The following is a 14,525-nucleotide window of genomic DNA, read 5'->3' as shown; positions in this document are numbered from 1 at the left end:
AAAATAGGACAAATTACACAGATTGAGCTAGCCCCAAGCCCCAAAGTAAGTTCGAGACTTGTGTGTTATGGGATACCGTGGATGTTGGTAAATAAATAAATATATTAAATAAAAAATAGGACAAATTACACAGATTGACCTAGCCCCAAGCCCCAAAGTAAGTTCGAGACTTGTGTGTTATGGGATACCGTGGATGTTGGTAAATAAATAAATATATTAAACAAAAAATAGGACAAATTACACAGATTGAGCTAGCCCCAAGCCCCAAAGTAAGTTCGAGACTTGTGTGTTATGGGATACCGTGGATGTTGGTAAATAAATAAATATATTAAATAAAAAATAGGACAAATTACACAGATTGAGCTAGCCCCAAGCCCCAAAGTAAGTTCGAGACTTGTGTGTTATGGGATACCGGGGATGTTGGTAAATAAATAAATATTTTAAATAAAAAATAGGACAAATTACACAGATTGAGCTAGCCTCAAGCCCCAAAGTAAGTTCGAGACTTGTGTGTTATGGGATACCGTGGATGTTGGTAAATAAATAAATATATTAAATAAAAAATAGGACAAATTACACAGATTGAGCTAGCCCCAAGCCCCAAAGTAAGTTCGAGACTTGTGTGTTATGGGATACTAACTCAACGATACTATACTTTATAACTACATATGTTTATAGATAAACATCCAAGACGAAAAAGTAAATTTTCCATCGTGACCCATAATCATCAAGTTAGTAACGTGCTACATGTATATACACGTATTTCGTGGTAGGCCTTCTGAGATATTCAAATGCCACTTTCAAATAATTGCTGACAACATTTTTCATGTCCAATATGGATAACGTTGCACATAACCGGCACTGGCACACCTTATAAAAAATCCCCCTATCGCGTCTCTCTGAACGCGTTACTCAAAAACTACCGGACATATCTTTGTACGGTTTTCAACAATAGATAGTGTCGAAGTTTTAGGTGTATTATTTATTATGGTTAAACCCGAGCGAAGCCGGGACGGGCCGCTAGTTTTATTTCAATTAGTGTAAATAGTAATATATTTTCATTTCAATTTAACATCCTACTAAAATCATAAATGCGAAAGTTTGTGAGGATGTATGTGTGTGTGTATGTTACTCTTTCACGTAAAATCTACTGAACGGATTGTTATGAAATTTGGTTCACGGGTAGAATATAACCTGGAATAACACATAGGGTACTTTTATCGCATAATTCCCACGGGAGCGAAGCCCCGGGGCGCAACTAGTTTATTATAAATGGCCACTTGACTGGGTAAATAAATAAATAATACTTAAATACATAAAGGAATTTAAACAACCAAATACAATAATTAAATGTCACTTTAATTGATCAGTTTTATAAATTACGTAATTTACATACTATTTCTTGTTCTCTTTAAAGTGCATACAATGTAATGCAATCTGACTCCAAGTGTCGTGACGTCACAGCAGATCACTGTCACACAAAGTCCATGTAATTTTTAGGGTTCCATACAAAAATAAAAATAAAAAACGTGATTCTGTCTGTCCGTACGTCTGTCACAGCCAATTTGTTCCAAGTCTACTAGACCAAATCGGGTGAAATTTGGTAATATGGTGTATCCCTAATGGCCCAATCACAGATGTGCATAGTATTATTTTTTTTCAAATAAGGTAATTTTCGTGTGTATCATTTAATTTTAAGTAGGAAATTTAAAAAAAGATTTGCTAACTATATCAAATAAAAGGACTCGATATGAGGATCTCAAATATAGATTTTATTATCAATTAAAATAAATATTTTAATTGTTATTCGTGAAAAAAGATGAAAATTTACCATTCATGTTCCTGAAACTATTGAGCCTAAAATTTTGATTATATTACAAAATATAGGTAGTTCATTGCCTATAGATTATAGGAAAACCTAAGTATAAGAATTCTATAAATTGCACGGAACCCTCATCACGCGAGTTCAACTCCTACTTGACCTGTTTTTTGTTTTTGACATTAGAAAATAGTGACTTTATATTTTCTAGGTAAAAATGTATTAAAACATATCCTTCGAGCGAAATTCGTCAGCATTTATAGATATGGCAAGCATATTTAATTTATTGGTCGTAAAATGCATACCTATTTTACTAGTAGGCGTTTATATAGAATACTTAGGATTTAATAACTGACCATCTTTTATTATCTGTGCCGGCGGCTAGTCTGCAATCACAATTTTATAACTTCAGTCATAAATGGCAGGAAACTGAATATTCAGGGTGACATTTGTCATCTGTCATTACAATGTATAAATATATTTTTATTTAAATTAGCTGTGCACCGGGGTTAAATATTTACAAGTTTCGGGTTATCAAATTCAAAATCAAATCAAAATCAAATCATTTATTCAGAAATTAGGCCTTCACAGGCACTTTTTCACGTCATATTCTAAATTAAATGATGTTTACCAAAGCTACAAACTACTAGCATTTCGGAACGACCAATCCCGGCTTCGCTCGGGTAAAACCATAAGAAATTCACCTAAACCTTCTTGAATCACTTATCTATTAAAAAATCCGCATCAAAATCCGTTGCATAAGCAGTTTTACAGATCTAAGCATACATAGGGACAGACAGACAGCGGAAAGCGACTTTGTTTTATACTATTGAAATACATTAACAAAAAATATCTTCATTTATTAAATATCATCATCTAAAAATCAATATCTTAACACATTACAGATGATTTAAAACTTATTTGTTGATTTGATTCACCTAAAATCGCGCCCATAAACAATCGATATCGATTTGTATTTACTGTCGTTTATGGTATAATATGGCTGTTACAAAATAAAAGCTAACTGCATCAGATAACCTCTGGTTCTTGGCACGACAGTTTATAGGGTATTATTTTATAGATGCACCCAAAAGCACCCTCGACTTCGACTAGATCGTTCGCGGAGTTGCATGCAATTGACAGTCGACTATTCATTCATTCACGGCTTTGGCGCCATTTTATTGCCAAACACAGATGGGCGGAATTTATTCGTGTGACTACAAAAAAATGTTCGTTAAATGTTAAAAAATAAATTAGATATAAATAGAAGTTAATTTTCTTTTATTATTTTATTTCTTCTAAGTTTGTGGACGTTGCAATTTAGAATATTTGTTGAGTAGGTAGATATAGCGTGGAGAAGAGGCAGCAACAAAATAATTGTTTATTAATAGTGAGTATTACTGCACATTTATCCCGCCAGAGTACAGCACTGTATGTTAGGTTCACAAAAGCTTTGCCGCCTTTTTCTATGTTGATTAAAACGTTTATTTTATAGTACTTTATTAGACCTTTCATTTTGTAAGCATTCGTTTGTGAAAATTTACAACAATGTAGCATATTCGGGTCCCGAAATGTTGAGAAAAATCGTACGTAATACGCCTCAAATTTTCGAGCCAGTAAACGGTCGAAAAATAGCTTATGAAAATTTATTAAAATATGGACTTCATACAGGTAAGATCTTCAGCCAAAATCAAGTTTATCAGTTTACGACCACAGTTGACCAAATAATGCAGAACATAACTCAAACTCAAACTCAAATATCTTTATTGCAGTAACTGTGTAGTACAAGGTGTGGCACATACAATACAATAGTTTCAACAGTTTACCCTGACAGGCATGCAATATTAGCGTTATGTTACACTTATAACACATACTATATTTCTATATATGGGTACGCGCAGTACTTACAAATTAAACTGTTTGAAGAACTTATAAGTAATTTGTCTTTGCACACGATATAATTATTTATGGAATACATACCTATTTACTCTCGTATGGTACGAGTATTATACTCATAGTATTCATCCAAATTATAAAACACATGGTCTAATAACCAAACCTTAAGCTTCAGTTTGAATAAGTGACTATTTTGGATACGTTTGATATTTACAGGTAAATGGTTAAGTACATTTATTCCAGAAATATAAGCACTTTTTTATACACTTCATTATTTACAATGGGAAGATACAAATTATTTTTATATAAATTTCTTTGGTTATCTCTGAGATCCATTTTTTTTCTAAAGTATAACTTGTTATTTTGAACAAATACACTTAATTCAAGTATATATATATATATATATATATATATATATATATATATATATATATATATATATATATATATATATATATATATATATATATATATATATATATATATATTAGTTAATGTTAAATAGCCCTTTTCTTTAAATATATTTCGTAATGTGTTTAGTTATGTATTATGCGTATACATCTTTTTTGAAGCAGGAAAGTGGAATTTACATTAACAGAATTCCCCCAATAGATAATTCCATATGTGAGGTAAGGAGAAACATTTCCAAAGTATGCAGTTCGGGCAACTGCAGCAGAAGAGCTTTCAGCAAGTATCGAAAGAGCGTAACAGTAACTGGATATTGTTTTGTTAATGTTATCTATGTGCGATTTCCAATTTAAGTTACAATCAATATTGACACCTAAAAAGTTTGTTTCGTTTACGTCTTCAATTTTTTTGTTAGTTTCGTGAATATTTAAACTATATGGTTCCTTATTATAATTTCTAAACTGTATAATTTTTGTTTTTGTTAAATTTACTGTTAAGTTTACAGATTTAAGCCAATTTACTGTACTATTCAATGTCTTGTTGATTTCTTCTTCAAAATTGTTTTTATCTTTAGTTGTATCAGATATGAATAACCTAAAATAGTGTTATTATTTTCAGGATAATACATTAAACCCTTCCTTTTTCCTTTTTTAAAAGGTATTTTTAGTCGTAAATCTGCAACAATATTGAAAATTGGCGCTTTTTGCCTCCATTGGCAATGTTCGTGTACCTTAGTTGTACCAGTTGCGCCATCTGCGCTGAGCTTTGCTTAATATGCCCTATTCTATAAAAGTCTATACTTTGACATATATCTTATCAAGAAGGATCGAATACAGATTTCAGTGGACTTGTGCGTTTTCTCATTTCGGCGCTGCGATTATTTTTCTGTTTTTCAAAAAAGTGCGATCACTCGTAAATTATAAATATTTTCATAAATCTAATTCTATAGTCCATGAGCACAAATCAAGAGCTACTCGTGTATATTTAGCTAAGTATGTAGAATCCTATTCTACTAAATTATAAATGATAAAGTTTGTGAGAATGTATGTAGGTATGTGTGTATGTTTGTGATTCTTTCACGCAAAATCTACCAGATTGTTTGTTAGGTACCTATGAAATTTGGTACACGGGTAAAATGTATAAGACCTTTATTTGTTAATTGACGTCCTTGGAGAAAATGCTGCGGTGAAGTTTGTTGTGCCGCTTCTTCTTCACCTGCGCTTTGGAAGCCGGCAGTAGACTTAGTTTAAGTATTATTTTGACGTCAATAAGTGATGTATATCATCCTAAATTGAACAAAGAGTTTTGAATTTGAATTTGGGAAAATGCCCCCGCAATTTGTATAATGGCCAAAATGAAACCAAATAAACGTAGGCAATTCTTATTATAATAAATCTCTCAAATGACTGACCAACAGCCACACAACAATATTCATAATGTCCATACAATGTGATAAATTAGATGGATTTTTTTTGTTTGCCCGAATTCGCGTGTCCATAACCGGTGATTATTAATAATGTTATAATATACATATACAAATATTGATTCTTTAATAGATATATTGCATTTGCATAGTTGAGATCTATATAATCATAAGTAAGTTTGAAGTTTGAATATTACGTTTTTACGGGTCACATCGGGACATTAAAATAATAGTATTTTTACGTGCCGTCCACATTTCGTCGGCCGACATCTTAAAATTTTATTAGTTATTATTATTACCTCCATTGTTATTTTATAGTCTACCCTTTAACTATCTTCTATACTACATGAGTAGGGAATCGGAACAGAGGCAAAGTTTAAATAAAGAGCATACGAAATTGTTACATATTTTATTAGGATTAGCAAAGGAGATTTAAATTAAATAAACAAATCATTAGATCTTTTTTGACTACCTATTTACACTTTATTCCGCTAATAATAATGAATAATAAAAATCTGTTAAATAATGATTTTAAAATTCGTCAATTTTTACTGAATGCGCGAAATATGACAGCTGTTGCGTGCGCAACCTTCTTGTCTACTGGCTGGCGACCGGGGAAACCGGAGAAACACAAAACTATTTTTTATTGGTATCATACAAGTTGGATTTCGCCGCTTCTACTTACAAAGTTACACACACTTTTTGACAATGACAGATGACAGTATACATTTTTAAGAAATGGTAAAGCGTTAGGAGTATCTATTTAGTATATAACATCGGCTCGTACGCAACAAGCACGCGTACACTAGTAGACGGCGCTGCATGCTTGTAGTAGTGGATCTACGAAAACGTATTTGTATGAACCTTAGTCTCTGTTCAAATTCTTTACTCTTCTGGTTATACTTAGTTTTAATAAAGGGCCTTTTTTTACATACCGCTCATATAGTATCTGATTGTAAATCTAACAGATAGCATTAAAATTTGTGTTTGATATGTGTTGGATTGGGCTAATTGGAAAATAACTTCAGGCAGATTTATCTAGCGGTTAGTTTATCTGTCAGTTTAGGAAGTCCTAATATAATATCATATTGTAAACTTAGTTTATCTGTCAGACAAATAAACTCGCTACTGCGACTCGCGATCGCTAGATAAAACTGAAGTTATTTTCCAGTAAAAAAACTTAGCTTTTTGAGCTGTCGGATAAGTGGCTTTTTTGTTATAGGTTTGAGTGCATTTGACCTCAATATAAACCAATCGCGAAGCGGTCAACTTTACTGTTGACTGTTTATAAAAACACTAGCTTAACTTCGCATCTCGCTCTCGTGAGAACTTTGAGATAAAAAGTATCCTATGAGCAGTGCAATAGTTTATTATATTTTGATGTTATTATATTTGTTTTTACAATATTTTTATACTAGATTTGCTAACTTACTTAGAGTGAACCCAACACGCACTTCTCATCTGCTCTTAGTCGTTGTTCCTCGATAATTTCAATATTAATAAATTATTATGAAAAAGTCTTTTATTATCATTTCCCGTTATTATTTACAGCAGTATGTTTTTTATTTGTTAGTATTAATTTGGAAGATAAAATATTTAGAGAAACATTATATTTTTTCTTATTTATATTTTTAATATATATTTTCTAAACAATTTTCAGATTCCGCGCGTGCCTGAAACTAGCTGACACATCCGTCTCAAACATGGTTGGGAAACTATTCTTCAACATTGTCCAAACGAAGTGCTTCGTGCTCAAACCGGTGAAGGCATGCACCAAGAGGTCGTGGTGGGGGAAGTGTTTGCGACGAGGATATACAAAACAAGCCTTCCTGAGGGACAATCTTCCATACTGAAAAATTGTATATCGGCAATAACTTTATGTGTAGACGTCACGCGCACGGCGCAAGCCCGAAAACCGCGACGCGATCCCATCTGTCAGTTTTTTCCCCGCTATGGGATATTTAAAAAATATTGGGCGTGTAAATTAAATTCTTACCAGAGTGTAGTCTTTTAATAATAATTTACACTTTTGTGTCTAGTGTCGAACGGTAATGAATTCGAAAAAATAAGAAAAATGTAAAGTTTCCTCATGATACGTGTTGGCAACACTGTCTATTTTATTCTCACAACTCTTATTGTAAACAATCTTACCATGTCTTTTCGTGATGTTACAGCAATATAAATTAAAATATACTTATTAGGAAATTACTTGCGTGTTTTATAAATGTTTCACTTTATTAGAACTTATATGTTTGAACTAATATAATTGATTTATTTTCGATAAAATTTAACAATTTTTACTATGAAGATTGATTACTAGGACAGGTAAGAAAAAATAGGAGTGTAATAAAAAAACAATTGATTTTTCGTCTCGACTCCCATGAGATCCTCAGATAACACTGAACCGCATGTCACGTTACACTGCCAACTCTATGCGTAGGTAATAAGGGCTGAGTGGAGTGTACTTCAGGCAATCAAAAGTTATCACTTTCAGCTATCGTTGTTACGCAAACTTTAAATATACATCAGTGACCTGGATAATTAATCAGGTGACCATCTCGGCTCTCGTCTCCGTGTGTCAGACGTAAAAAATAAAAAAATAACCTTAAAATTTTGATGTTTCGACTGAGATTTGTGAACCGCACGCCTGACGTCAACCCTTGGGAAAGATATTGTTGCCTGTCAGCTGCCTCACCTAGACATGTCTTTTTATTTACCTTCGATTTGTTGAAACAACGCATTTAGCATTTACACTAACCGGAACCAAAATGCAACGTGCTATGAATTTATTATTATTAATTTATAATCATTAAATATTTTTTTTCATAATAATTCATTAAAAGATAATAAATATATTATCATTTTTACAAGCTTTGTGTCTATTCGAGCGAAATCTGGCTATTCGACTTGATAAAAAATAAAATTTATAAACCTATTTAAATAATCAGACACGATAATAGGAAATGTCGAGATTTATTACTTTTTTCGATCTCATTAAAATATATTAGAAATGCTTTTTGACTCCAAAATCCGTGACGTCACAATACATTACTGTCACACACACAAGCTCCATATAAAATTTTGTTTTTGACATTAGAAAAAGGTACTGGTTTGTCTAGTGCTAGTAGTAATAGCCAGATAATTCGATTCAGTACACACGTTTAGTTTGGATGACACATTATTATGATAAGCATGACATGTTGGTGCACCCAGAAAAGCTCCAGGTGTGCGAAACTCCTCTGTGGAACTCCTCAACGGTGGTATACTGTACGGACATGATTGTCACACATTGAATGCAATGAGTACTCTCTGACAGCTTGTGTCAAAAATTACATTTTTGTTAAAAAAGTTACTTTAATATTCGCAGATTGTTTTTATTCCTACATTCAACACAGCTTATTCATGGTCTATTTAAATAATATTGCTGCCGAAATAGGTGGATGTTTTATTTTGTTAAATATTTATTGTATTTTTACTGTTTTTTTTTTAATCAGGATAGGGACAGACATCGATCTAGATGTGTACGACATGGATTTAATATGTACTTCACGGAGCACCTACTAATTCCACGACGTACGACAAATAATATTTTAAATAATAATATAAGCTACTAAAAATGTTGATTTTTGTATTTTTAAGCAATGTATTAAGTAGTTGATAGTTTTTGAAGCATTTTGACAAATCAGTTACCTATAATTTATTTCTTTATTGTGTACATTAAAATAAATAGATTTTTTTTAAATTTTACTCATGATAATAAGTAAGTTTTTTAATAACATAAAAAAATGCAATAATATTGTATAATGTGTTCACACTCTCAATTTTGTATTGGTCATAAATTGCACTTATTTATTGAGTGTAAAAACATGAATAAATTTATAAAATAAAGATTGGCCTTAAGATTTTTTTTATTTATCTGTAATGATAGTCAGAGGCGGCTTTACCTTGTAGGGCAGTCGTAAAAGTCATGTCAGATGCCTACAGGCGACTTGATTAAAATCTGACACCAGTGTTAGCAATAAATAACACGTCGAACCTACAGTATAGGAGGTGCACCCGGGCGCTGGGTTTTAAGGAGCGCCTACGTTTTTAGGTACTATTCTAATTTGACCGTGCATTTTGATGCAAGGGGGCGTCAGGGTATTGATTGCAGACGGGCATTACATGGACTAAAACCGTTGCTGTGAATTATGCACAAAAATTGAGAGTATGTACACCGAATATATATACCTAGGTATATAAATTAGAGCTTAGTGTCCATTTTAAATAAATATATTAATATTTTTAAAAATCTAACACCTAAATGTATTTTTAAATTGTTTGTGGCTGCATATGGCGGGGGCCGCCGGGGGTATCTAAATCTATAAATTTAGTACATATAAAAACGAACTGTAAGTGGGCTATGTCTGCACATAACAGTAATTATGGAGGATCTTTGTGGGACTAATAGATGGAAAAACATTTTTTTATTTTTATTTTATCTGTCTGTATCTTTGTTCGATGGATTTGATGAGGTTATGACTATTATATATAGCAGATAGCCTAACTTAAAATCTAGTATTCTGGATATAAAAAAATTAATAAAATATTAATAAAAAAATATAAATTTTAGATATAAAATTCTACTTGGGGCAAAAATACATTATTTGTAGGCATGTATGTTTGTAACGCGATAACTTTCGAACCATTGGTCCGATTTTGATGAAATTTAAAAGGTATGTAGGATCTGTCAATAGAATTTTTATGTTCGTGGGGCATCAAAATCGGTTAAGTCGTTTTTGAAATATTAACATTTTTGTAAAAACTCACCAAAATTTATTGCGTTCGCGAGGTCAAGTTCGTGGCGAACAACTAGTCTTACTTGAAATCTGGTATTTTCATCTCAATACATTGCTTATAAAAAAAGTTATAAGCGTACGTCACACAAAAATTAAAAAATATTATATTTGGCTTCTAAGACGCCCCATATATTTTTTCTTTAACATCTATACACATTGCACAGACATAGAATATGGAACCGGCAATCGCCAACCTAGCCAAAAAACAGAAAACAAAACACCAGCGCCCGCCAAATGCAGCGCACAGATAATAAATTGAAGTTCCTCTTTGACAATATTCGTACTTATTATATATTTAGGTACCTACTTATCATAGATATTGTGATCGTGTATTGTAGAATGTTTTCCTATTGTGAACCATAACTTATTAAAATAGATTTGTTTTCTAAGTATTGTCTTAATTATCTTAAGGATTTACGTCAAATAAAATATATGTTTTCTAAAAGGAAATGGAGAGATGGATCAATTGTGTAGTTGCCCTGTGTATAAAACTATATAAGTGTATTAATATAATGAAACACGATAATCAAATGTCACTTTAATTGATCAATTTGATTTCTAGTGACATTTAAAATTCAAAAATTCTTTTTTGTTCTCCACAATCTAGTACACTGACAGACAAACATTATATTGTCAACAATTAGTATTTTTTGTTCTCATTATAATATAATTAAAACGCTTTTTAACTCCAACATTTGTGACGTCACTTGTGCCCATTGCTTGTCATACAATGTTTTGTTTTTGACACACGGTAAATAGTATCTGATTTGACTCATGAAGTCAATTGCCCTAAGCGAATATTACGCAAACTCGACACAGATGGCAACACCAATGCGCTATATATAAACTAAAAAACATCACAACCGTTGCGTACAACACATGTCATGTTTTGGAAGACTGTTATTGTCAATATTATTGCTGCGTACTATTGGGAGTATTACTGCACATTTATCCCGCCAGAGTACAGCACTGTATGTTAGGTACTCAAAAGCTTTGCCGCCTTTTGCTATGTCGATTAAAACGTTTATTTTAGAGTACTTTATAAGTCCTTTCATTATGTAAGCATTCGTTTGTGAAAATATACAACAATGTAGCATATTCGGATGCCGAAATATTGGGAAAAATCGTTTTCCATAATATAAAAAACTTCGAAAACTATGGGTACTGGGGTATTATGTAATCTGTGCTATGGGATACGCCTCACGCTGTAATATTTTCAAGCCAGTAAACGGTCGAAAAAAGGTCGGAACATTTCACACGTGAAGACTTATTAAAATATGGACTTCATCCAGGTAAGATCTTCAGTCAAAATCAAGTTTATATCAGTTTATGACCACAGTTGATCAAATAATGGAGAACATAACCTAAAATCGTGTTTTTATTTTCAAATTCAAATTCAAAATTCTTTATTCAATTTAGGATGATATACATCACTTATTGACGTCAAAAATTACTTAAACTAAGTCTACTGCCGGCTTCCAAAGCGCAGGTGAAGAAGAAGCGGCGCAACAAACTTCACCGCAGCCTTTTCTCCAAGGACGTCAATTAACAAATATAGGTCTTATACATATATTAAAAATTAGGAGGACGAATTTACATCATTATTAAAAATGTCAAAATTTGAATGAATAAATAAAATAAAAGTTGAATTTCCAATAAAATTATTTAATTAAGCTAAATGTACAACACGTACGTAATAATATCATAAACCAATTATATATGTTATGAGGATACTGCACCATGCTTGGGCCAAACATTATTGTCGTCCACATAATCGTCAGACTTGTAATATGCCTTTTTACAAAGTACTTCTTTTATATAATTAAATTAAATTTTTTGTCCGACAAATCAAGAATCCATTTAGGCAATTTGTTATAAAAACGGATACAGTTCCCAACAAAAGACGTTCTAACTTTGGCCAACCGATGCCCGGGGACAGACAATTTATCTTTATTACGTAAGGCTCTATCAGTGTAATCACTAACTTTTTAAAATAAGTTTAATTTTTTCCGGACATGCATAATGTTGTCAAATATGTATTGAGAGGTTAAAGTTAAAATATTAATATCTTTAAAAAATCTCTAAGGGAATCCCTTCTCTTCAAACCATATATAGCACGTATTTTCAGGATAATACACTAAATCGACGACCTCGATGGCGCAGTGGTAAAGTTCTTGCCACTGGACCGAGAGGTCCCGGGTTCGATCCCCGGTCGGATCATGATGGAAAATGATCTTTTTCTGATTGGTCCGGGTCTTGGATGTTTATCTATATATGTATTTGTTATAAAATATAGTATCGTTAAGTTAGTATCCCATAACACAAGTCTCGAACTTACTTTGGGGCTGGCTCAATCTGTGTGATTTGTCCTAATATATTAATATTATTAATATATTATATTAATATCCTTCCTTTTTCCTCTAAACTCGCACCATGATTGTGTAGAAGGTATTTTTGGTCGTAAATCTGCAACAATATTGAAAATTGGCGCTTTTTGCTTCCATTGGCAATGTTTGTGTACCTTAGTTGTACCAGTTGCGCCATCTGCGCTGAGCTTTGCGTAATATGCCCTATTTCAAAATATGCTATTTAAGGATGACTTCAATTTGGATCAAATTTGACGTTGACATTAACCGGCGCGCCGCTGACGTTTAGACAAAATGGCGGACTAATGAGTTTTTCTGCGCACGTTAAAGTTATCGTCAAAGTTGACAGTGCAACCCACCCTAAATGTTTTACTTCTGCACTTTGCCGGAATAATAACGCAATTTCCTGATAAAAGTTGGTGGACAGACTGCGTGACGAGTGTACAAGTCAAGAACGTGAAGAAAAACTTTTTTTGCCATTGCAATTACCAGTATTGAAATTTTTCTTCACTTTTTAGTTTGAGTCTTTATCAACCAATCTTAACCGTTCTATCTTCCATAGAAAAAAGCGCAGCCGCTCTTATTAGAGCCATACCCCATTCCTCAGTCTTACTCCGTTGCGATGACGCAACAGGTTTTAGCATCTTTGTTTTCTATAACTTTTGACATGGACATATGTAGGTACGTTGAAATTTCATAAAATTTCTGCGTTCTGCATTGTCTGTTGACGGACTTTAAAACGACGGAGCGCGACTGAGCAATGAGGCATGGCTGCTGGACACTATCAGATGTCGACGCGATTTAATTAACATTGCGCAGTTTGTATGAGAGTTTTTATTTACCGCGATGAGAAACTCACAATGTACGGCACTGCTATATTATGGCGAACTGTTTAACGATGGATACCGGCACATTAAAACGCGATTATACTTATAATTTAAGTCATAAATAAGCAACTGTATATATTACCTAGTTTAAGTTTAAAAGTAAGTACATATCTTAAATTTAATTTTTAAATAATAGAGAACTTTTATTTTTGTTTTAAATTAATAGGACTTAGTGATTAATAAATATCGTGTATATACTTTTATCTTATTTTTAATTAACGCAAATAAAGTGGACTTCCTATGTCACTCTCCGGCTCTACAACTATCACGTTTTGACGTGAAACAATAGCAAACCAACACACTTTTACATCCTTATGACAGCACCGCAGTATCGCCGTACTCAGTCACATGCCGACGCGAATCTGTGAACATTGCGTAGTTAGTTTGAGTGCTTTTATTTACCGCAATGAGAAACCAGCAATGTATACAGTGTGCAGCCGGCATTACATTATAATAAGAAGTTCCCGTGTTGCGTCTGTCTGAATGCGATAAACTCAAAAACTACCAGACTGATTTTGGTACGGTTTTCACCAATAGAGTGCATCCCATTGCATTGCTCAGTCGTGCTCCGTTGTTTTGATGTCCGTCCATGGAAACGCAGAAATTGTATGGAGACGTCAACGTAGCGGTTCGACGAAACGTAGCAATGGGGCCTGACTCATCATATGTGATTCCTAAAGAAGGTTTATTTTGTTGTGGTTTTACCCGAGCGAAGCCGGGTCGGGGCGCTAATTTATAATATTATGAGCTGTTTCTGACTTTCCACCCTCCAAATCCAACTACCTATCTCCTACTCCATACAGATATGTGTCGCGAGTGCACTAACATTGCGTACGTAGTTCGTATTTTATTTACCGTAATGAAAAATCAGCAATGTACGAGTATTCT

General features: G+C 32.9%; 1 protein-coding gene across 3 annotated transcripts in view; it reads left to right on the top strand.

Annotated features, from left to right (window-relative positions):
- LOC128682516 (uncharacterized) overlaps nucleotides 1–8,146 on the top strand; it is a 63,962-nt gene extending 55,816 nt beyond the window's left edge. Inside the window, exon 5 of one of the 3 annotated variants that reach the window (XM_053767254.2) lies at nucleotides 7,207–8,146. In XM_053767254.2, the coding sequence (XP_053623229.1) occupies nucleotides 7,207–7,399 (193 nt within the window). In that variant the 3' untranslated portion in view covers nucleotides 7,400–8,146. The remainder of the gene's footprint in view (nucleotides 1–7,206) is intronic. The other 2 variants (XM_053767255.2, XM_053767256.2) reach the window with 2 other exon arrangements.
- The last annotated feature ends 6,379 nt before the right edge of the window (nucleotides 8,147–14,525 follow it).

This window comes from Plodia interpunctella, chromosome 30, assembly GCF_027563975.2.
Source record: "Plodia interpunctella isolate USDA-ARS_2022_Savannah chromosome 30, ilPloInte3.2, whole genome shotgun sequence".
Lineage (NCBI taxonomy): Eukaryota > Metazoa > Arthropoda > Insecta > Lepidoptera > Pyralidae > Plodia > Plodia interpunctella.
Note: the sequence above shows the minus strand (reverse complement) of the source record. Positions and strands in the feature narration are given on the sequence as shown.